General features: G+C 41.5%; 1 protein-coding gene across 7 annotated transcripts in view; it reads right to left on the bottom strand.

Moving 5' to 3' along the window:
- The window catches only part of trpm3 (transient receptor potential cation channel, subfamily M, member 3), a 125,301-nt gene that overhangs the window by 2,535 nt on the left and 97,609 nt on the right, over nt 1-25,157 (bottom strand). For 2 of the 7 annotated variants that reach the window (XM_019275975.2, XM_019275977.2), the window contains exons 10-25: nt 23,244-23,344; nt 21,957-22,091; nt 21,663-21,713; nt 18,529-18,669; nt 16,811-16,840; nt 14,987-15,279; nt 13,140-13,368; nt 9,631-9,834; nt 6,675-6,815; nt 5,347-5,475; nt 4,480-4,731; nt 3,537-3,711; nt 2,878-3,006; nt 1,148-1,298; nt 452-645; nt 153-285 (exon numbers count right to left, since the gene is read on the bottom strand). In XM_019275975.2, the coding sequence (XP_019131520.1) occupies nt 153-285; nt 452-645; nt 1,148-1,298; nt 2,878-3,006; nt 3,537-3,711; nt 4,480-4,731; nt 5,347-5,475; nt 6,675-6,815; nt 9,631-9,834; nt 13,140-13,368; nt 14,987-15,279; nt 16,811-16,840; nt 18,529-18,669; nt 21,663-21,713; nt 21,957-22,091; nt 23,244-23,344 (2,488 nt within the window). The remainder of the gene's footprint in view (nt 1-152; nt 286-451; nt 646-1,147; nt 1,299-2,877; nt 3,007-3,536; nt 3,712-4,479; nt 4,732-5,346; nt 5,476-6,674; nt 6,816-9,630; nt 9,835-13,139; nt 13,369-14,986; nt 15,280-16,810; nt 16,841-18,528; nt 18,670-21,662; nt 21,714-21,956; nt 22,092-23,243; nt 23,345-25,157) is intronic. The other 5 variants (XM_019275976.2, XM_019275979.2, XM_019275980.2 and 2 more) reach the window with 3 other exon arrangements.

Genomic DNA, 25,157 nt, shown 5'->3' with positions numbered 1-25,157 from the left:
GATACAAATTCTGTTTGAAATGTGCACTACAGCCCACGTCTCTGCTCCGTCACCTCCTCTATCTACCTGGTCTATCTTTACCAGTCTGTCTTCAACAGGCTGAAAGCTCCGAGTTGAATGCACGGACATTTTCTGTGTAGCTCTTGTCTCACCTTTCAGAAGTGACTCTGATCCTCTCATCGTTGGACGAGTGGAATCGGTCATCTTTCTCTCTGAAGTACTCCTCTATACACTGCTCCTCGAAGTCATGGACCTTCTTCAGCTCGTCTTCAGTGATGAAAAGTTCTACGAAAGAAAGAGTTTAAGGGAAGTGATAACGCTACAGTGTCATATTTAGTCCAAATCCAATATTTATATGTACATATATACTGCAAATAGCACTTAACAGGGATGTGAATCTATTACAACTATGAAAATATTGTGTCCGTCCTCATGTTTATCTATCACTCACTCAGTCCATAGTCCCTCTCGTCGTCGTCATGCTTGCGCCAACGACAGCACAGATGCTTGAGGACCATAGTTATGTGACTGAAGATGATGAGGGGTGGAGGAAGGACCGGGCGCTCGTGGAAGGTCATAATAAGCTGGTAACGCTGGAACTTCCAGACCTGGTTGGAGATGGACTTCACCTCGAAGAATGTATTACTAAGGAGACGGACAATGACAGACCGACCAAGAAATGTTACATCCACTGAAAGCTGAAAACAAACTGAAGTATACATGTTCACTTAGCATGCCAGTCTGGACACAGAGAGTATCTGGAGATAGAAGTAAATGTGGTGTCTGTGATGTGATTAAATCTTCAATTTAACCTTGTTTTCTTTTGTGTTTGGTAATTACCCGGACAAATGTGAAGAAGAGGATGATGTCCTCGCTACATGGATTATTTCAGAGGTACAATAACAAATCATTAGCGTTATATTGTCCCTGTGGAAGAAGCACCGTGCCATTTTGTTTTTCCTATCAGCCTCTAATGAGTGCAGCTTAACAGCAAGACAAACACGAACTACTGTCATTTCTCTTTTCAGCTATGTCCACAAGCGTATTAATTAGACAACGCTATGAGTAACATGCATGTCCTAGAGACATCAGCATGCTTCTGTTTCTGTAAACCAGTTTGTTGAAAAAGTTAAATGATTTCACGTACTTGAACACAGCTATGAGTAAGTTGACCAGCAGTATGTTGGCCACCAGCAGGTAGCAGGCCATGATGGCTGGGACAATCCAGGCTCCAGTCTTACAGGGAGCCAGAGCCACCACCACCCCGTCATCTGTAGTGATGTTCTGCCCACAGGGGGCTGCACACCGCCGCAAAACAAACACACATAGAAGTTAATACAAGGTTAACTATGTCTGCAGATAGAGACTTGAATCCTTGACTTGAAATTTGTAGATGCACAACAAATTAAAAAAGACATGCAAGACACATAACATAAACAGAAGATAAAAGGAAAAAAAGCCATAAGAAATTAAAATAAAGAAAACGTAAAACATTCAGGCACATTCTGCAGATTGAGTTCTAAGACAACGAGAACAAACAAAGAGACAAGCAGACCTGAAAATACCAAACAAAATGCATAACTCCATATTTTGCAAACAAACAAGAAGCATAATTTTATATTTATGCTTCTTAAAGAGGGGACTGGATAGAGTGGACACTATAATGGTTGGGGCTCATGTTCAGAAATGTGCATCTGAAAACAAAATACACACAAAAAGAATGCATTCATCATGTCTCATCACAATCTGTGTCTCCAATATATTTAAACATGTAGTCGATGTTTGAAATATATTGTCACGTATGTGCGCCATAGCTTCATTCAGCAATGGTTGATTGCTTTGAATCATTTGAAATGTATTTAGGATACATAGTATGTTTTTTCCATCTGTGATGGTTCAGTTGCTGTGGCTTGTCTGGGGAACATTCAGCATTTGTTCTTGGTTTGTTTGCCTTTGAGATTCATTCTAGTCATGCTCATCGTTGCTTGATGTTCAATTGTTTCACACAATGCAGCCCAAAGACAGAGAACTGAAGTAATTTTTTTTATTATTATTTTTACCTTAAAAAAATTTGGAATAAAAACTCTGACAACTGAACCACGTGAAAAAACAGATTACAGATGATGAAAGGTGGCTGATTAAATATAGTCTGGTGTGGATGTGTGTGTATGTTTTATTCCCATATGTGTTACTGACAATGTCAATTTCAACGCTTACTTATGTTTAATCTTGGCTATTTTTGGCAGAAACATTTTGGCAACGTTGCTCCAGTGAGAAGCCGAGCCAGCGTAAAGGGTAAGGTGGTATGGTTTTATGTGACAGACAGTGCTAACATGGCAGGGTCACTTCTTCAAATGAAGGTCGAGGAACAAAATGGGTGGAAGAAACATCAAGGGAATATCAAAACTTTTAAAAACTTTGATAGTTACTCTTGATGTGACAACTGACCAAAAGCGAAGATCATACTAAACACATTTGAAAAGTGCTACTGCCATGTAACAGAGCCATTTGCCAGCCAGTGCCAAAATTAAAAAGGGTGAAGTTGCTCACAAGATATCGTCTTAGGTCAAGCTACTAGTGCAAAGATTAAAGATTTGGAGAAGATAAGCAGCATCATTGAATCATGCTCTATAAATTCTCTTTAATGAGCTTCTTGTATTTGAATAAAATGCTGTGTAGATACAGTAGCTGACCCAAGAGACCCAAGCACATGAGGGCAACTTTAACCTTAGAGCGTGTGGAGCCGCATGCACACTTTTGTCTCAAGTGGCCTCTAGTGGTTAGGAGTGGGCATGACATGGTGGTAACGTGAGGATGATGAAGGAGAGGTGGGATAGGTAGATGTGGTTAAATTGAGGTCTATATCTATTGATTTACTGGGATTTTGACTGCTCTGGGAAATGTGGAATGGACCATTACTACGCCAGCTTCCGTGAGCTCGAAAGTTATTTTCGACCAGCCAGAGTTTTTCATTCAGCCTTTGCTGTAACTTCCTACTATGCATATCTGAAACAAAGAATGAAAACATTATTTCAGATCTCTTCTCTTTGGGCCACTCCTCACACTCTGTACACACCATCATACAAAAAGAGACAACAGAAACAGCACACGAATGCACTCGCGCTCTCAGGACATTTTCTCACAGACACCGCTCACAGTCTATGTTTGATTTATTGTGTCTAATGTCACTTTGTCTACATTGATAGAACATAATGTTTTAGACAGAAAAAGATCAAGACAAACTGACAGTAAAATATGTCCTGGTGTGAGAAGATGAGTAATATTATGCAGATATGGTGAAGCAAAGTCTGTCAAGATGCAATTTGTCCCTTTTTACAGTGTTTTAATATGTAGGTGTTATATAAGGACATCAGCTGTGGAAGAATAACTGAAAATTAAGTGTAATTCTCCTCTGGGATAGGTTCATTTTCAGTCACATGACTTGCATCCCTCTTCAGAGTCAGGAACTATTCTCCCCCCGTATTAACAAAAATTAGGTTCATTCAAAAGCTCGGAGACTCTGGCCCTGAACTTACGGTCAATCTGGTCGGCAAACACCTCTCCGTAGATCATCCAGTAAGGCATGAAGAAGATGTTCCTAGCTAGCATCCAGGACGGGTCTTCGTTAGGGTTCAGGATGGCCTGACGCGCCACCCCAAAACTCATCAGCACCACCAACATGATGATCACAAAATACATCATGTCGATCATCTGACAAAGGGAGGAGGAGAGGGAGGATGGATTGTCAAAGAGAGAAGGGGGAAGGGGTGAGTGGTTTAAGAAGAGAAAAAAAAGAGAGAAGCGGTTGGTAAGACTATTTATAGAAAGGAACAACGATAAAACAAGAAGGTATGGATAAAGTGGAGAAAGCAGTAATGAGGCAAAACAAGAGAAAAGGTGTGTGGTGGTCTATTAAAGCAGTTAAATAGTATAAATTGGTGATTTTTTTTACATTTTGGACTACTATTATGCTCCCTCAAACTACAATTTAATTTGTTCTGGAATGAAACCTAAAGTCAATATTTAATGTGCACTTAATTTGGATTAAGGCTGCCATTCATTATACCATACCAATATGCAAGAAAAAATTAAGATGTTTCAGGGTTTTTTTCTCTTTCTCTCTCTAAAAGCTGATTTTCACATCAAATAGAGTTTGTGTCTACTGGTCCATGTCAAAGACGGTCGAACATCAGACAGATACAGATTCAGGCTTTTGATCCCTTCTCCGCTTTGTCTTCATGTGTGTATCGCAGGCTCTGATCTTTGTGCTCTTTGGCATCAAACAATGAGGTTTAGAGGCACAGAAGCTCTTTTAGAGCCAAGCCTGCACACTATATACAAATGAAAACCTTTGTAATCATCGGACTTTGTGAATTCTTATAAATCAGCATGGCTCAAAAGTCAGAATACATAAAAGAAAAACAGTGACAGAAAATATGAGAGATCACATCACACATCACAACCCCTGACTCTTCTCACCATCTTGCCAATCATCATCACATAGGGACCCAGGTACTTGTTGACCCCAAAGATGTCCAGCAGCCGGATGTACCAATAGATGATGTTGACGCAATAGATGACCCGCCCGTAGCTCATGAGCGGCGGCTCCTGGAGACGCAGAACCATCCCGACCGAGAATATGAGGATGGCCATGAGGTCTGTGATGTTCCAGTACTCCTGAAGCCACACCTTCACCTTCTGTAACAACTTCCCCGGCTCTGACATCAAGATCTGGAAGGAAGGGGTGGAGGAAAATTAGATAAGAAGGGAAAGGAAGCTGATGCAGGAACAATGGGAATGTGTTTCGAAACGCAGAAAGTGAAGGAATATTTGAAGCGAGCCTCAAGAGTAGAAAAACAGAGGTGCATTATACCATGACCACCATAAGAGGGCAGTGTGTGTTCACTGATCATCTAACAGATGTCTGAGAAGGCACCGTGGTGCAGCTGAGAATGATGTGACATAATGATTAATGCATTTCATACAGTTACAGTACAAACACAGCCACACAGTGAGGATGAACTAGATAGTCTCATGTGGCCACATACATTTTCTATTTACTCTGTTTACTTGTTTTCCCATCTCTGTCTCCCCTTTCTTTCTCTCCTCCCTCCTCACCCTTTTTTCTTTTGCTTCTTTCCTTCTCCAGTTTTTTATTTATTATGAGCTGTTTGCTCATATAGACATAATCTTTAGCCTCTGCCCTGCAGCACAGAACTCAATGAATTCAACTCTAGGCGACATTACGGCAAAAAAACTTCAGCAGTCGTGGTTATTGTGCGTTCAGTCTAGATGTGCATGCATGGTGCACATCTGCATGAAGCCAGCGTCAGGATCTTTTTGTACCTCTCTCATCTTCTCAATGCCGTTGGTGAAGACGTAAGCGATCACGATCCACTCTTGAGCAGAAGGCCACAAGTCCATCTTGACCAGGACGATGTAGTTGAACAACATCAGGTAGCCAACGTACGCCATCTGCATGAAAACACAACAGTGGACAGAAAATTATGTTTATGTGCTTGTGCTTGTATGCTTTTCCAACATTAGGAAAATGCACATCAATAAAGTTCAATTGTCTTTCTACAAACTGGCTCAAAGGGCCACTGTGAAAAGGTTTTTTTTCTGTGTAGCTGCACAAATTGAACAGTTATTCAGTGACCCTCATTAAAACTCCCTTTTCAGATGATGTCAAGACACTGGACATCAAATCTCTACTGAGACTGTTTAAACTCCATGAATATATTCAACAGTGATTTGGAAAACATGAACTATGTCTACCTGTAATTTGGAACGATAATGAAAAGCATTAACATATTTACATATTTCAATTGTAACTAGGAACACACTGGGGATGGATTCTCTTCCAGCATCCAGTGAAGTACGAAGGTAATGTGATTTTAATCCTGTCATTCAGTCCCACACACACACAGCTGGTTTGTGTGATAAAAGTTTAATTGATACAACTATAAATGGGGCGGCGCTGTACAGCCGTTCCAGTAATGAGGTCCACGTTTTGACCCTGAGAAAACCCAGCATCTGTTCTGCGAGAGCAATAATGAAATTCACAGTAGACTGTTTTTCTTTAACCTGAAGGGCAGGAAGGAGAAGTGAGGGTGGAGATGGGGAGAAGGAGTAAATAGCCAGAGAAGAGAAAATGTGATGAAACAAAAGGCAGTCGAAATATTTTCACAGCATGAATAAACAATGAAATCCCTGCCGGTGATGTAAAGACATGTTTTCACTGGGCAAGCAAATTGAAGGAGCCTAAGACGCCATATGAGAAACAAAAGATCAGCTCATATCAAACATTACACACATGCTCACAGGCAGATACTGTACAAAACACAAGCTATATGCAAACTTCAAAGACATCTGTAGTTACAGAATGTAGTGCAGTATAAACACACACACACACTTTTGCACATAGTAAACACTCTCTCCCTCGCACCCCTGTACTTTTCTTACCACATCGCTTCCCGTGTCTTTCACACTAAACTTTCCCACCCCAGCAAAGCTGGGTAATGACAGCGTGGTACAGCAAGTTAACGACAAGAGAGGCACTCTGGCAGCAGCAGCTAACGGCAGGGAACCACGAATTGCAGAAATACAGTAACCGCTGACGGTGCCAGAAGGAAGCTGAGCATGTAGGTGGTGTTGCTGAAGCTGACACTGACCGTATGGAACCAGAACTTGACAATCGGAGCGTTGTAGAACTCGTATATCTTGCGTCCCATGGGGATGAGGCGGTGGCGGTTCTGAACCTCCTCGACATCCTTCTTTCTGGATGTCTCTGTAGTTACCTTACCCAGCATTGCCTTGCGGAATGGGAACCCCACATGGAGCGAGGGAGGAAGTAAAAGGTGTGAGGGATAAAATAATGGACAGAGTGGGAAGAAGGAAGTGTGACAGATTGCAAAGAAGGAGCAGGAGGAGCGGGGAGATGCAGAGAAATAAAGACAAGTATGTGGAAGGGAGGAGGTGGGATGGGAAGAGTTGAATAAGAAAGAAAAAGGGAGAAGGTGGAGAGGGTTACATTATGACTACTGCACCGTTTTAATATCATATTCAAAGCAGCAAGCACAGGCAATGTCATCATTCCAAAATGTGAAATGTGTGTTTGAGGTGGAGTGTTGGGTGAAGGCTGGGTGAACACAGTATGACGCAGACACAGACACTCATGGATCGTGTCTCAGACAACAATTAAGAGGCAGAAGAGAGACACACGGTAATGACAGGAAGAAGACAGAAGAGGAAAGAAGGAGAAAGATAAGACATAGATATCTCGAGTCGATCTGTGACACACTGTCTTATCCATGAGAGGGGGATCAGAGCCCACTGTTTTTATGGGTCATGGTCTTCATGTCGAAGCAACACCAGACCTCTGAGGGAGTTTATTCATACTGCCCTACAAAGGCAAAATGCAGTAACTAGAAAAACAGCTTTTTTTAAATTTACAGATAACTAAATTGTGGACGTATAAATTAATCCAAAGGTGAAAGATAGATGGCCATTATAACTGGTGATTTATGACTCTTTCTATTATGAATTTCTGATCTTTATATCTTTGTTTTCTCAAGCTGTTAAAAGCAAATTCATAATCTGTGACTAGTCTTCAGTGGGTCACATAACCAGGAAGTAAACCCGGAATGTAGAAAACATTTTTGATGCATCATTTTCATTCATCATCATCTATAATACATCCATAAGTAGCTGATATCTCATTTTTTTGTCTCTAAATTTCATGCTATCTATAAATCTAAAAAACAGAAACACTTCATACATGTACTAAAAGCTATGGAGTAAATACTAATCTAACTAAAAGTTAAAACTCTTGAATAAATTAGTTATAATGGATGGGAAAGCTGCAAGAAGACTTTCTGTTGGCAGTGAAGATTATCCAAAGGCACAGATTTCATGCAGTTATTGCTGGTTGGAGAAGTAATCAGCCTGAAAAAAGACATAAAATTAAAGTCTTACAAGCTTCCGATGTGATTTACAGTTGCCTTCCAGCCTGAAAACTTTAAAACTGTTTCTTCTCAGCTTCACTGCTGCTATAGTCACTGCACTCTGTCTTTTTGGGCAGCAGAACAGACCTGGGGAAAGATCAAATGTTTGTCCAAATATCTGAAAAAAACATGATCCCAGGCCACTGAATAGGTACAATAGTGATAAAGCCATCACTAAGATATCAAAGAAGAAATCACCATCGCTAAGCAATCAAGGGATTTCTATTTTTTTATTTTTTTTTCAGTGTGTGAAACATATACATCCAAAGTTTGTCCAAGGCACACACAGACAGGGCCTTCAGGGTGAACAGGTTCAGATACCAGTGTGTAAATCACACCATGCCTTTACTGTACCGAACATGCACATTATCCAATCAGTAAGTGTATACAGGCTATCACACAAGCTATAACATTCATCACAGTGTGCTCTATCTAAAGCATCTGAGGATGCAATCTCCCTCTGTGGTGTAGCAGTCTGTGTGTATCTGTATGAATCATTGTGTGATTCATAAGTATCTGAGGGTGCATTTGAACAGTCAGAAGCCAGGGCAATATGAAGGACTCGTTGCAGATGCATCCTCCGGCAGCAGGGTTCTTTGTTGAACACCGCGGTGCCTCAAGGTCTGCATGTGTAAAATGGTCCATTTTGTGAATATTTGCGCTGTCTTGCTGGCTGTGCTTTATGCAGATGGAGAGTATGTATAGTGGTGCTGAAAGGCATTCAACTTCAGTTCAATCACTTAATGGGACAACCTTAGATCCAGTTTGGGTATTAAAAATTTCAAATTTCAGTCTTGCTTTCAACACACAATCTGGATCTTGGTAGAATCTCCAAAATTGATTGGATTGAAATGAAGCCCTAATTCTGCCGTACATCCATGTCTAATGCAGATGGACCAACTCTTCCGCTGTGAGCTGGGAGAAGGTGCTCAGACTCTGCATGATTTAAGCTCTGCAGCAGCAGCAGCAGGCGGACGTGGTTATATAATGCAAAAGCCTGGGCCTCCCATGCTCAGCAGCCGACATGCTGAGTGGTATGCTGCGGCAAGCCATCATCATCAGAGAGTGAGGGGCAGCAATCGGCTAGCATACGGTACTGTACCTCAATCAGAACTGGAGAGAAAAGAAACAACAGAGAAAGAGCAAGAGAGAGAGGGAGGGGGCTGAAAGTAAAGGAACAAAAGAAGCAAAGAGGGAGGGGGGAGCTGGAACAAGAGAACAAGAGGGACCAAAGGAAAAGTAGAAAGAAAAATAGAGGAGGAGAGAGATGGAAGGAGAAACATACACGAGGGAACTCACAAGCGGCGACAGACTGAGACGCTACAACTCCAAGACTATGTCTTTGCTGAGACGACGAGAAACAGGAAAGGCCGATTTGGCTGGAAGGGTCCAGTTGGCCAGAATAGAGAAACAAGTATGTGTGTGTGTGTGTGTGTGTGTGGAGAACTGTGTGTGCATATTGACGTCTCATTGTGGACTGAGACAACATAAAACCGGTCCACAGGAGATCTTTAGAAAGGACACAGAATCTGGGCTATGTGTTCAATGATCAGTTTTATAATCTGAACAAAGTTTGAATATGTGTATAGATTCTGAGATGCGGGGCTGAGGTGGGTTCTCTCACCACGGAGTTGTACTGCGTCTCACAGTAAGATCTTACTGTGAACTCCATGTCTTCTTCCTCCTTCTCCTTGACTGGTTTCTCCGGCTCCTCCTCCTCTTTCTCCTGCAGGTAGGCCTCCTGATCCTGGGGCATGTAGGACATCTCATCCTTGTTCTTGAACTCCAGGCTCAAGATGGACGGTGGCAGAAGCAGCCCTAAGATTACCTGAGTGATGGGGAAGACAGGAAGTGGTGGTGGTGGAGGAGGAGGATGAAAGTTAGGGACAAAAGCTGGAAGCAGCAGATGTGATAAAGATGTACGGTTTCATGAGCAGCGTAGCAGAAATTAGAGACACGGAGAGTCTGAAACAAACCAACTTTTATAATCAGTCTGCCACATGCACACACGTGAAGCTCACATTATAGAAATATACCCCTCGTGAACATCTCCTTGTCATGCCCCAGTCTGCACACGGCTGAATGACAAAGCTCTGGTATTTACGACAGCGAAGGCGCGGGTTCTCATTGTGGAAGTCAATTACAAAAGCATTAGTCCTGACAGGCAGCAAGGGTACTGCGCTGCCACGATGGATGAGAGGGACAAACACGTGCAGCAGATAAAGGAGGCAGGCGTGCTGTAAACACTTCAGATACACACCAGACAAACAAGAAAGGCAAGCAAGAGCAAGGCTGTTAATAACACGAAGAAAGAGAAGGAGATGGAGAGCTGTGTAATCAGGTGTCATCTTATCTCTGGAAGCAGCTGCCTGTATCTAATTTAAAAATAAAATGTAGCTGTTTTTATTGCATTGGCCCAAAGTTTAATTAATTTAGCAAAATCGTTATAATTTGTGATGGAAATCTGAAAGGAAAGGTGAAATTGTAGTTTGAAGAAGTTCTCTGGTGACTTACACAGCGTTATTTACTGAAGCTCCATCGAGGAGAATGGAGAGTACAAGTCAATCACTGTGTGGGTTATCAGCCCAGCTGCTCTGTGTACCCAGTGAGGTAGACACAGAGTTTTAACCTGTGGCCTCCTCCTTTAGGTTAGCCAATGACGGCTGAGCGGCACAGGGAGCACGATATCATTTTAACTCTAACATAAAGAAGGCAAATTCCTTCACATAGTTTAATGGCAAAGCTGTCAGTAAAGTGAAAGAATGGGGGTAGTGACCAGCGAGAGAAACAATTATAACCACAGCACAGACAGTGATGTCTCAGCTTCTTTAGTCATCAGTCATGTCAAGTCAAAGGCAAAGATGTCAATAGTTGGTCAGACTTATTGATGTGTAAAGAAATCAGTGTATTCATATCTGAAAGTTTACGTGTAGCATGACATAAAATTGCACTACGGCAACAAAAGCATGCACACACATTGTTCTGACATGGTCTTTGCTGCAAATCATTAACTCCTTGGAGGCATCGAAACTTGTTTGTTCCACTTGCTGTCTTTCTGCTCCAATGAGCAGAAAGACAGCAAAGGCCAAACCATAACCACACTTAAAGCACTTGGAGTCTGTCTGGCACAGAGAAGCTGGCCAGCAAGACCCATCATCCTGTCTCCACTCTGGGTATGAATGAGTGTGAACCCAGCACGTCCCTTCAGCAACTCCCAGGGCAACTCTTCATTATAAATAACTGTAACCTCTCTGATCTGAGCAGCTGCTTCCTATCGCCCTAAAACCAGATGTCTGGAAAACACACATGGGCAAAGAATTGCTCAAAACTCAACCGTCGGTCTTACATGAAACCTCTCCCCTCGACTCAAAACGATGTTCACCGCATACGCCTCGATTTAAAATATGTGGGACACGATTTCAGGGTTTTTAAGTAATTAAGGTCAGTTCTTCTGTCCCCTCTGGCTTAAGAGAGTGCTTTGTAGGATTGTACTAATGAAGGCTGAAGTTGGACCAGGAGGCCCACCTCGCTCAGACACTAACCGCATTCCTAATGTTCCCCTAGAGAATTACTGTCCAATAAACCTCCCTCCTATAAATAAACACCACGGAATCAGACACTTAATAGATTTATGTTAATAACCAAACTGTGGGATTTAAATTTGTCTTGATATTAAAGTTTTATATGATATCATTGTAACAAACCATAAACTGTCAGTAGTGACCTGTCTACTTTTCACAGTCCAGTGCTCTCCGCATTATTGGGAATGAGTCATCGCGGCACAAACCACAGCAGTAACCAGCCAGCCTAGTGTGCTCCCAGCTGTATTTAATGAAGATAAATAGGCACACTGTACAGTTGACGGGTCCTCTGAATTTATTAATTTATGGTTTATTCAAGTGTTTCTGGATATTTCAGGAATTGTGACAAAGATCTTCAATGGTTTTTACATATTATGAAAAAATGAATTTGCTTTATGGTGGGCAGATTATGCAATGGCAACACTTTTTATACTGAAAGTGCTGCTGTCGCTACTTGTCTGTCACATATACACATCGCTGCTGCACATGTACTGATGGATTTGTAATAGACAGACAAGCCAATCTCTAAACTGGGGACTTTCTCCCAAGCAGCAATGTCTCCCAAGAACAGCCACTTGAGGCTGGCTGCAGAACAAGTCAATCTCCATAAGGCCTCATGTTAAAATGCCCAACTTCACAGTTAACAGCCTGGTACAGAAAATGGTTTTGGTCTCTATACCTAATTTCCCCGTTCATGACATCTGTACTGAGGCTGATTTTATAAAATTTCCCTGTTCAAACTAGGCTTAAAGTTTTGCATAATTAAGAGCGAGAGGTCGTTTTCAGTAACCTGTGCTGTTACAGGTGGTTTGTTTGAGCACCCAGGCTTCATTCAGCCTGCCTCAGGTGCATCCATGTCTCTGCCTATTTTTAGATTAGCCAGGAGGCGGCAGAGACAGGACTGTCAAGATGGCGACGACCAAAGCAAGCACACTCTGAGCTTCTCAACGGCACGGCATCACGGATACTATGTCCGTATTTTACACTGTCCAGGCTTTCTCCTCGCTTTTGTTGCTTGTTGAAACAGTTGAGAGAACGAAGGGAGAGCTTGTTTCAGCTGAGGGATGTCTTTGAGCATTTGTTAGCAGCCGTTTTCGCTGCCATTCAGGCGACTGCTTTGCATTTAGAAACTCCCAGACAATAGGTATTTGCTGATCGCCTGGTATTGTGAGACTAATAATAAGCTTTTGCAGGAGTGCCTGTGCTTTTCAAACATCGCATCCAAAGAAGAACTGTCATTTTCTACAGAAAGGTAATCAGCAATTCTTTCTGCTTCACGTCTCTACATTTGCACACATCACACCTGGTAGTTGTCATGTATAACCACTCTCCACTTAGCGGCACCACTCAGCAGCAGATCCACTGAGGAGTAATTTGGGCCTCCTCTATGGCAGTTTCTCAGGGAGGTGAGAGGGTTTCTCATTATTTTTGATGCCCAACTTTTCTCAGGCAGTCTGCGAGGATCCAAGCATTCCAATACAACACAGCCTCTCTAATAGCAAACTTTTCTTTATCCACAGGTTAATCCAAACATCTGTCCCACTTCTATTACCTTCAGGCCTGAGTTCTTGCGCATACGCAGGCGTCCCATCCACATGTCGGTGAGGAGCATCTGACTGCAGGTGTGAGCAATGAAATCTCTGTGCTTGGCTGCTACCGCCAGCTGCAGGCAGGTGGCGTTGCTCCAGTTCTTCAGTTCGTACGTCAGCAGCTTCATGGCCATCTGCTCATCCTGTTTATAGGACTGGTCTAGGAGTTCCACTGCCAGCTGGGCAAACTCTCTGGGAAATTATATGCAGGACATATACAAGCACACAGAGATGGGAACAGAGACAGTGATACACTTTGTCCAAACATGTTAAAATGTAATTAAACTGGTCAAGGAATCTCTGACCATCTGGCAAAATTCTCAAGATTAAATTTGCATACAAACACACAAACACAGATACAACCTTTCGCATATTAACACAGACACACAGGCACGGAGGGCTTTACATGACAAGCATATCTAATTTCTTTAGCAGATGCCTACACATATACAGCAAAGAGGGCCCAATTTCTCACCGGTAATTATGTCTGTATCTTTTCTGAGGTGAAAGGGTTTGGAATGCTTGTTATGATGTATGTTTACTGCATGCTGAACAAGAAATGCTGTGTGCAGATTTCAAAGTTATGATTAAAAAAACGACAGAGCTAATATGAAACATTTCTCTGAGAAATGAGGCCAAAATATGAAACTGATCTAAACATGGAAATGTAATCTGACCAGCACACACAAACACACGGTGCCTAAACACAATCTCAAACAAATATTCAAAACAGACATAAGCAAACAAACATAAAGCATCACCTCTTGCACCAGAATTTTAATACATCCCCTTGTGGGCATTAAAGCATAAATCAACACTCACTGCACATTGAGATTTTCAGCCTAATTTCAGCCTTTGAAAGGCGGCTTCTTCTACACACTAACATACACTGAATTACAGCACAACATTGCCCACCACACTGGAGAGCAATCTGTTCTGTGTAGTTTAATATGTATAAGAAGGCAACGACACCGCCGGGGTTTGGAGGATTTATAAAACAAGGGCTCACAATGTCATAGATACAGAGAACATGACACAGTTTACAAGTGTCGTAGGAACTAACGGATACGTTTCGGCTCCAATGCGGGGCTTTTTAAATGACTTATATATAAATATAAAAAGTGAATATTCCAACAACTTGAAGAAGAGCTCCCTTCAGAATGCAGGAATTACTTTATGCACTTCTACACATTATAACGCAGGTTCGGATAAATATCCCTCGAGTTTACGCTCACACAAATTATTTAAAGATCACATGAAGATAAAAATATATTGAAATGAGTTCTTCGAAGGAAGCCAACCAAATTCTCGGTGGAAAGTAAACTCAAAAATGTGCCAGCTCTAAGGCTGTTCTTTGAAACTGTGTGTGTGTGTGTGTGGAGGGGTGGGCTGTGCTTCATTTGTAGTATCTGAAAACATTCCCTCTAATTAAGAGTCATTTCCATAGCCGGCATTTTCATCTCTAGGTGATTACCTTCATCTCAAATTCACATCCTTAACTAACGATGACGCGTGTTATTAGATTTCTGTATCTATGTCACTTACATCCCGTGGGAGACCGGTGTAGTCTGAAACAGGTCAGTTTGCAGGGAAGAAGGCATGTTGGTATGTTTGTATAAGCCCATATATGCCGGTGTTTGAAGGTAGATGATCACGTCTAGACTTGCCACTCACAACTTTGCATTAATCATTCAGTGCAGAAACGTTTCCATGAGCCGTGACCACAGCATCACACTAGATTGAAATCTGCTTGAAAGCACACATGGCTGTATGTGTGTGTGTGTGTATATATATAATTCATGTCACCCACCTGGAGTTGTGGTTGAGTTCCTGGGAGATGTCATCCACCATGTCATTCTCGGAGGCTTCGTGTGCCATGGCTTTACAAAGCTTACACGCTACCAAGGCTTTGGCCATGGCCTCTTCACCATGCTGCCAGAAGAAGAGCGCCATCTTTTGACGTTTCATGAGCACGGCCCATACCATGAGCTCGTGGAAGGGGAAAGGGAAGTGGTTGATTTCTGGGTCGTCCAAATCGATGTCCACTTCCTCCTCTCGTTTACGTGTCGTCTTCTGGCGGCCTCTGCGGATGGGCATGTCATCCTGGTTGGGTTAGGGTCCATAGCATAGTAAGTAAGTGGGGTGGAAACAGAGAGACAGCCATGTAGGTAGACATATTTTGGGGTAACCTGTTACGGATTACATTTATTGCCATAAATACATTATAACTGTACAATGGTTTGAGTGTTTTAGGTTAATGCTGACATATTTATGTATGTATTCAGTCAAATCTTGGGTTCCAAAAGGAAATTACAAGAAAAAACCCAAGAATCTGGATAACTATAACTATATCTCTGAAGGACTGACCTTGTCTTTGCCACATTATGCACATGTCTAGAGGGTATCACGCAGTGAAGAATATATTTTCTAAAATTGCTCACCCTCCACATGATGAAAAATAGTTGAATGCAGAGGCAAAATCAGACTTTGGAGGACACAGGTGGAAGGACAAAGCGCTACACACAGAATATACTTACAACAGGTTTGATCTCATACACTCCTACTTTGCTTTTATACGTTTCCTTTAATTCTGAGTGAAGAAATAACTCCACCAGAGCTAAAGTCCTTTAGTACACCATTGTCTCTCTGTCTCTGAAGAGACTGACACTGCCAGTTAATGTCTAAATGGGGTGTCAGCAGGGTCGCATTGATCTCCAATAATTTCACATTTTAACGACTGAGGACGGCTGACAGTTGATCAATTACAGAGATCTGAGAAATGGTTTTCAGGGGTTGTAGATTTGCTGCATGCCTTGAGACAGATTATCTGGACAAAGAAGCGATATGATAATAGTACAGCCGTAAATCACTCAGTAATACAGGAGCTGTTTTTTTAATTTATTTTTATGGATATTTAAAAATGATTGCAGCACCATAAATTGATATCTCCGATAATCAAAAGCATCCAAGTTTAACAGCAGCAGCAAATTCCACATATTCTGTTTCATGGCCAGGTTGCCATACTGATTGGATGATAAACTGGATTACAAAAAGACAGAAAGACATGAAAGCAGAGACTTTAACGGACACAAACAAAGAGAGAAGGGAGACAGCTTCCAAACAGGCAGACATACAAAGGAACGGATAGCCATGCACTTTAGATATAAATACCTCTGAGAAAAACTGTAGACACATGCTAAAAGCTTTATGATGTGGATACTTCATGGTGTGTACGCCATGGATACACGGAGTACACAAGCCATGTATTATGTAATCATGTCAGGCCTGTCATTACCTATTTGCTACTCTGACAGGTATGATAAGAGTTATATACATTTATATTGTCTGGAGTCATTAAAGAGTTACCTAGTCATACATTGAGATCTTAAAAATGTGAATTGAAAGTAACTAAAGTGTATACGGTACAGATTGCTAGTTAAATGAATTAAATGTGCCTCAAGGTCTTCCTTTGAAAGACTGCGAGGCCCAAGCTACACACTGAACTTTTCTGTGTAAGGAGTCTGTAGACCGACTGTACACACTCAACACGTTATGAAGGGAGAAGTGCTTCAGACGAGAGAGAGGAACAGTGAAGGAACGACTGAATAACAACCTTGATGAGATCAACACTCACCTCCATCCCCAGCAGTTTCAGGGCTTTGGGCTAGAAAAGCAACAAAAACATAAACAAGCAGAACAAGACCTTGTCGGATGTATTTTATAGAGTGATGTACTCTATAAGCACAACACAGCAGAGACTCACAGACAGACAAACTCACTCACAGGGGACGAGAAACATTCTTTAATTCAAGTCACTCGCCGTCAGTTTAATGCTTTTCTTTAACATAGCAACAACAAAGAGTGATAGCATTTTGTGCTGGCGTGTGACTGGCGGTACACTATACATACATCAACAATCTTTTTCGTGGTGGTATGTTTGCATGTATTAAAGCACCAGTGTGTTTGTGCATTTGGTACAGTACTGTGTATCTGTATTAAAGCAGGGCATGTGTGTGAATTATGCATTCATGAGCCATCATCTGAGTTGGTAAAAATAGCCCAGGTCTCCTGTGGGGATTCTGATATCTGCATCTATTTCGAGGCTTTGTTCTTCTTTAACACGTGCTTGTGTGTGTGTGCGTGCACGTGTTTTATTTCATCATGAAAATCGCAGTAAAATTGGAAGCGACTGACACTCTCTCTCTCTCTGTCTATGTCTCTCATTTTGCCTCTTTTGCTTAATCTCTGCCCCGTTTCTTTGCTTTCGTTTTATCTGCGTATTTCCAGCTGCTTTGTTGCTGCCATGGCAGACGTACAATGAGATAAACAGTCACACACTCGCAAACACACACACACACACACACACTCAAACATACCAACACAAAGGTGCACAATCAAGCAGAAGTATGGCGTTTCAGACACAGCTGTGTGTACTTGTATTTTCATCACACACCTGTGGCGGCGTGTGAGGTATCGAGGCAGAATGAGAGGATCAGAAACATGAACATGTACCATATAATGTGTGCAGTATGTGTGGTGCACAACCACACAACCACTAAACACTGTAGCACATGATTTCAATAATCAGACCCTCCACTTTGACTGAAGGTGTGCTAATCAGTGGGATGAGTTTCTGTAGTGGCTTGAATGAAGTGTGTGTATATCATCAGGGTTATGCTGGCACATGATGAAGAGCCACTGCTATAGCTGGATGGTGTGTTGCATCAAGCTGCCTGTGCTTCCACTTGAAGTGGAAATGAAGAATAACAGGAGGATGACTCTCATGTTTGACCTCGGCTGATGAACGGCACTTTGATCGTGATTTGTGTGGATTTCGTGACAGTTCTGTAATTGAAATGTGTGTGTGTGTTTTTTTCTTCTAGATACTGGATATGTAGATTTATATTCTATACTCGTGCTGCATTAGCCAGCAGTTGCATCAATGATATTTATTTTGAGAGAAACTACTGTATTTCTGTCCTGCCATTCCACTCAAACGTTCTCCTGATATTTATGAAACGAATAAATCAACATAAAATACAGTTTTCTTTCTTTTTTTACTGACATTTGTGAAGGTGTCATGTAATTCCGGCTCATTCAATCGTGACACAACTAATACTATTATGTACATGCTAATTTACTACTTGCATCAGCAAGGTGAAGTTGATGCCCTTGAGCGCACAATTTCTAATTAACATTTTATTATAAGCCACAATTCACCCATATTATTCATTTTGCTCTTATAAGAATTCATTTGAGGCTCAGTTCCCTGATACGGCTCCTTTAAAGACATTAGTGTTTAAGTGGATTAAATTGGTGGGATTTGTATGCAAGGGAGAATCGTTCACTCACCCTCTTAGGTCCAAAGAGGTTGTGGTATAGCGTTCTGAATCTCTTCCTGGTGTAGTTACACCGATATGCTCCGCCCATGAGGTATTCAATGACCAGTCCAATGTCAATGAGGCTGATGCGGTAGTCCGGGGGCAGGTTTCCCTAGAAAACCAGACGTGTTAACACGCAACAAACTGCGCCAACTGATTAATAATGGAGGGTAAACAAGAGGAAAACAAGAGTACAAAGAAAAATCAAACAGTCATACACACTCACTTCACAAAATCCATATCAAACTGTTTTTTGGCTATGAAAGAAAACGTGATTATCGGATTCACCTTGAAGTAGATCCAACTGAACCCTGGATATTCTCGCTTGGAAAGAACACACAATGTCAGTGAGTAAACGGCACGATAGGCAAGAGCAGGGGGAAACTAGGTACACAGAAACTCTCAGGCAAGATCTCTCTTCCAGCCTCTTTAATGGATTGTTATCTCAGCCAGACTGTGGTTCAGTTTATGTTTTTCTATTATGAATTCTTTAAAAATAGATGGGCTTTGATTTGGATCTATAAATCTGGAGCTTCGTTGTCGTGAACAAAATACTAGTTTTTTTCACTTTCAGGTTTCAGATGTTACTCCTGAGCCACAACTTGTTCTCTTATTGAGGGAACTTGAAATGAGGAGAGAATAAAATCTCAGGTGCAGTTTGATTCGCAGGGATTTATATACTGTCTGAGGACAATTACAAAAGATGGAATGATTTGTCATAATTTGCATTTAGGGAAATAATGAGATCTTCTCAGTGAGGTTCAATGCAGTCTTGAAGAGAGGAAAAGAAAGAGAAAGTGGTAATGTCTCATTAGCCTGGAAGAGAGGGGAAATAGCATGGAAAAAACAGACAGACAGCTATTAATGCTGGAGGAGAGAATCGTTATTGAAATAGAAGTCCTTTCACGTGAGGACTATAACCATTTCAGCACTCTGCTGCTACTCATGGTGCCCTCAACATCAACCCCTGATCCTGCAGTCATTATCCTGACCCACGCAGTTCCTTTGAGCTACACCAATTACCTTAAATATCTCTACACCTTCCTTGATACCTTCTTCCCTCCTCTGCACTTAGATGTGAGATCCTAGAAATCCTCCTGTCCTGCTCCCTAGCCTGTAGTCATAGCCGAAGATTCCGTTTCTTAGGCGGTAAAGCCTGGCAAACCCCTGTAGGCCAACTGATACACTTTGATGTCGAGAGAGCCACACAGATACTGCATGTCTTTTCATAAATCCACGCTTCAAAGTGAGCAACAGAAAGCTTCACCTCCTCACGCTACTGATATATATATACCGTTCATATGCACCAGTTAGCGATCAGCCGAGGCTTCTTTTTAATTCTCTGCAGCGGTGAAGCTGATAACTGTTTGTTTACACCTTGCCTGAATGCACAGCGAAGAGTGCTAGAGTTTTTAATGGGGAAGCTGCTCTGCTGAAAGTTTCCCTCCTGCCTCCGTGCATCATAGCCCTGGAGTTAACCACAAGTAGTGGTGGTAAACAGCTGCTCTTTAACTAGTGTTAAATAACTTAGAGAAGCTCACCAGATTCTCACAAAAATAATAATTCAATATACATTTAAAAAGTCAGTTTTTCATAGCCTTTCTTGTGTGTGTTGCTTACAGTTCAATTAGCTACAATACAAACAAGAAATAACTCTTGTCCACACTTAATTAACAAAGAAAACGAAGAAGTAAAGAAGTAAAAATGCTCGGTTACCATTTGATTTCTGATATCTAAGACTCAAGGTGTATTTTTACCAACCTCCACTAAAATGCACTGTTCATTTACTCTGTAGGAAAACCAATTTCTCCTTTTGGCAGCTGTAGTCCACAAAGCCAATCTCTGGGATTTTATGACTCAGTTTTCACACAATCTAATGAATGTACCAGATTGAACCTGAGAGACACACCTGCATTTGAATCAAAATAAGGCCTGCCGATTGCTAACAGTACGAGCAAACAAATCTGCGGAGGAGAATGAAAAAGAAAACTGGAGACGACGCGGCAACTATACCCGAGTGATCGCGGTTTAATCTAATTAGCGTCGTACTATGATCAAACAATGACACACAAGCACTCAGCTACACTATGGCAGTTACACACAGCTCTGCAAAAAGAAGATGGGGATGTGATGCCATGCACTACAGTGTGTGTTCTGCATGTGGTGTCGTGGAATGTAAACTGCGTATTCTCTCTGCACCAACTAGAGATCAGAGTTTTGTTTAACGGAGGAGTGATTACAATAGCGACTCCCAGAGGAGCGCGCAGCATTACTGTAATCAGCAGCACTTTAATTAATGAACCCCTCTCAATGCTAATGGTGGCGTTGCTGACCTCTCTGTCAACTCTCAACAGTGGGATCCCTCCTAATTGGCATGCAGACGCGTAAATTCTAGGTTGTTGTCTTTCATGGCTGTCTCTAATCATCGAGTTGCTATATGCAGCAAAAATAATAAACACAGCTTAGTGTTGACATTTTTTGGCTTAAGTGCAGCCACGGCCCACACTGAGAGAGAGAATTCCACCATTTCATCGTCTTGAACATGAAAATAATCATGCAAAATAATTTATTTCATGTGAGGGAATACATGATTGTACGACTGAAAGAGGCAGATGATACTGCATATCAAATAAACACACCTAATTGTGTTTGCAACACAAATAAAAAAAGAAATGAATCAATTGTCTAGTGGGTTGCTCCTCCTCAGTTTGCTCAAACTCACGTTCTGTGGATAAAGCAATGTTTAACACATGTAGTGTTTGTTTGCCGTGTGTGCCTGAGAGAAAGAACAGAGTAAACTGCTGAAAAGTTATGAGAGGGATGTGAGTCGTGCATAGCTCTACACACTGCAGCCCGCAACTCCAGCTGGAAGAGAAAAGCCGGGCCTCTATTTGCATTTAATAGCAACTAGAGCGACCAAACTGTAGACACACAGGTTGATGCAAACAGAGTAACAACACAAACCGCAAAAAAACAAACAAAAAAAAAAGCAAATGAAACTCTATATAGTCAAACATCTTCTTTAATATACACATTCAAGCCAACATTCCCGCACAGTGTGCCTGAACAGCCACAGAGCTAAAGGAGCGGCAGTGATGCTCATACCTTTTTGACATCTCTGACAAGGTGGTACAGCGTGTTGGATGGTCCATGTCTCTGTTGAAAAACAAAAACAACACATAAGGACATCATTACCATCCGTGACAGCATCTACAGTGCCTTAGGACAAAAACTGAACCTGCCTGCTATACTGTTCACAACCAGCACTGCATTCTCTGTGTACGAATAACCTTTCAATCAACATTTCACTTTGAAAATCACCTATTGCATTGATTTGCCAAAGGGGACTGTCAGCCAAACAGGTGACACCTCTTTAAATTCATGTGCACTTGTCATTACCGTGTTGTAGAGCTCCTCCAGTCTGGAAAGCGTGAGGAAACGATGCATGCTGACTCCGTTTTCAATCAGCAGCTTGACAAAGTCCACTCTGTCCAGAACTAAGGCATCCAGCATCGCCTGCTCCAGGGAGCCAACCTAAGGCACATGGGATGGCATGCATGTACTGAAGATAGTAAAAAACGGCACACAATGATAAGGCTGTCATGATAACTACTTTTGTTGGAGCCAGATTGTCATTGAAGAGAATAATAAATGTCAGAATTTCTTCTTTTACTTTGTTGTAGCAGGCTGGGATGACAGTTTGGGAATGTACATTTTCTTTGGCAAGTCAGGGAGATAAAAGCAGTGTGTGTTTTTCTGTTTCTGCAAAACGTGTCTCAGCTTAGTTTTTTTTCTGTCCGTTCGGTTTAAGCACTGTGAGAAATGCTTACAAGTCTTTTAATGGTGGGGAAAAGCCTGCTGTTTCTTCTGACATAAATATTGAGGTCAGCAAAAAATCATTAATATGATAAATAATTTAATTATTGTGACCGGATTCCACAATACATACTACAAACTACACTGCAGGGATTAGGATCAAGCACCTTTAGGGCAGCATCGTTATGAGAGGACTTCACATAGCATGAGTTGTTCTTGTGAGTTGAAATTAAATGCTTCATCAAATTCTACAGTTTGAAAATGATAATTGCTATTGATTATTAACCATTAGCCGGTTGCTGAACCTTTCATCCATGGCGGATCCCGAGCTGCCTTCTGCATTCAAACTGCCTTTTAAAGCTGAAAGTATCTTTCTATCTGCCGTTTAACTTCACTAACCATCTTTCTCTTTATGATCACTTTTGCAGACAGATATTCTTATTGCAAAGCATTTTAAGCTGCGGCTCACGAGGTAGAGAGATTCAGTCTTCCACCTCCTCCTGTCCACATGTCTCGTCTTTGGGGAAGACACTAAAGCCCAAATTGCTCCTGATGGAGGAGAGTGTGTGCTTAAATGATGGGCTTGTTTACTTTGTAAAGCACTTTGGATAAAAGTGCTATATAAATGCAGCCTTTCAGCCGCATTTCTTGTCTGCAATATTATTTGTTATTAATAATCTGAGTCGGGGAGGACTGTAAACAAATGTCAGGTACGGTAAAACTGACTGAGGTGCAATGCCAAAACAGTCGTGTGCTGAATATATCAGAACCTTTAATGTGAGTGAGAATGCACAAATAACACAAGTGAATATGATCAATGTCTCTGCTGCAGCATGTGTCTTGTTGTTTATACTGTTTATGTGATCTTACAGGCCACTGCTGTCCGTAGATGAAGATCTGACTGCGGGCGATGTCCACTCTGTTCCACGCCAGAGCCAAACTCAGCTGGTCAGGAGCTGAGGCGTTGGCACCTGAGAGAGGATACAAGTGAGTTGAGAGACGGCATCTTATTTCTGGAAAATAACACCGATACACATAACATACTAGTTCTTGTTCATACTGCTTATTTTTTAATCTTCTTGATGTAATTATATTCTCATTTGACCCTGTTGGATGTTATTACGTTTAGATAAAGATTTATCTTAACTGAGAAAAGAAGAGAAAACATGTTTTGTGCTGTCATACAGCATTTCACAGATTCAAGATTCAACCTTCAACCTTGAAGTGAAAAAGGTGGATAGCAGAATGAAAGGAGTCTGAGAATCTTGTGTCCCCTTTTCTGTAGTATAATGGTGTAAACATGGACTTACGGAGTCATTGCTGACGACTAAATGGTATCTAGCTCTATTCAGTAAAGGTTAAGGACTTCTTTGGTGAGCTGCAGGGCTTCATCCAACTTCATACTCTTTGCTTTACTTACTTACTATACAACGTGTTCGCTCTGTTTCTGCCTGTTCCTGGGTGTCTTTAGGGAAGAAGATGTCTTTTCCATTAAAGAATGACAGCTTGGTCTTTGATGTATCACCTAATTTAACGCTTCACCTCATCCTTGAATAAAAAAACGTGAAATACAACTGTGTTCCTTTGATTTGCTGTATCTGTGAACATCATTTACTGTGTTTTGGTCCTGCAGTAACACCAACATGGCTGTAATGTAATTGTTAGAACAAGAAAAAGAGCCACAGTACACACACACACACATACAAGATGACAAACAAAACATGACAATGGTGGATCGATCTGATTTCTTTAATATGACACTGGATGAAGTAAAGCGAAGAAAAAACATCTTGTTTACAAGATTCAAGGACACACTGACTAATAAGGATGAAATGAACGTATTGGCTGGCACTGCTGGAAAAAGCTTTGATAGCTTTGCTGCGTGTCATTGCTGTTCAGTAAAGGACAAACTGGTGGATGTTAATCTGTAGAGATACTTAAACTTTCCATATCATTTATCGTACATATCATTTGTTTAACTGATTCACAGAGACACCCTCCAAATCTAAGATTCAATGATTGCCTTGAGGAACTTCTTAGACTAAAGACGCTTGTAAATTTGGGTCCAGGTATGTACAGTACTACTTCCTACTGTAGGTGTTTTGTGCAGAACTGGGACAACACTGGTACAGTATATGTTGGAGGTGGATGAATATGTCTTAAACACTTCATTACGTGTCCTTGGGGAAAGATACTATACCCTAAATTGCTCCTGATGCTGGCAGCTTGTGGGTGAGTGTGTGCATAAATGGATGAGTGAGCATCTCGTTTACCTTGTAAAGCACTTTGGATAAAAGCGCTACAGCCTGGCTGCATTCCTTGTTTACGGATATCATTTGTTATTAATAGTATAAGCTGGTGAGAACTGTAAACAAAAGTCAGGTACTGTAATATTCAAGACTCAGGTACAAACAGCCGAAACAATCGTGTGTTAAAAGACGTTTTTAGTGCAGTGCGGAATATCATAATGTAAATGTCAGTGAGACAACAAGCCCTGTGAATATGATCAATATCTCCACAGCAGTATGTATTTTGTTTACTGCTGCTCGTAGATGAACATCTGACTGCGGGCGATGTCAACCCTGTGCCAAAACTCTCCATGCTGAGCCGTATAATCCAATCCATAAAACAGCTGTTTACTGTTTTAATAAAAGCAGTGAGATCGAACCCCAAACTATAGTCATATTAATAATTCACCCTGTGCACTGGGAGGAGTTATTCAAAATCAGGAACAAAATTAAGCAACAATTCATCCCAACCGTCAGAGAAATCTGGTGTATACTG

The sequence above is a fragment of the Larimichthys crocea genome, chromosome III, assembly GCF_000972845.2.
Source record: "Larimichthys crocea isolate SSNF chromosome III, L_crocea_2.0, whole genome shotgun sequence".
NCBI lineage: Eukaryota > Metazoa > Chordata > Actinopteri > Sciaenidae > Larimichthys > Larimichthys crocea.
Note: the sequence above shows the minus strand (reverse complement) of the source record. Positions and strands in the feature narration are given on the sequence as shown.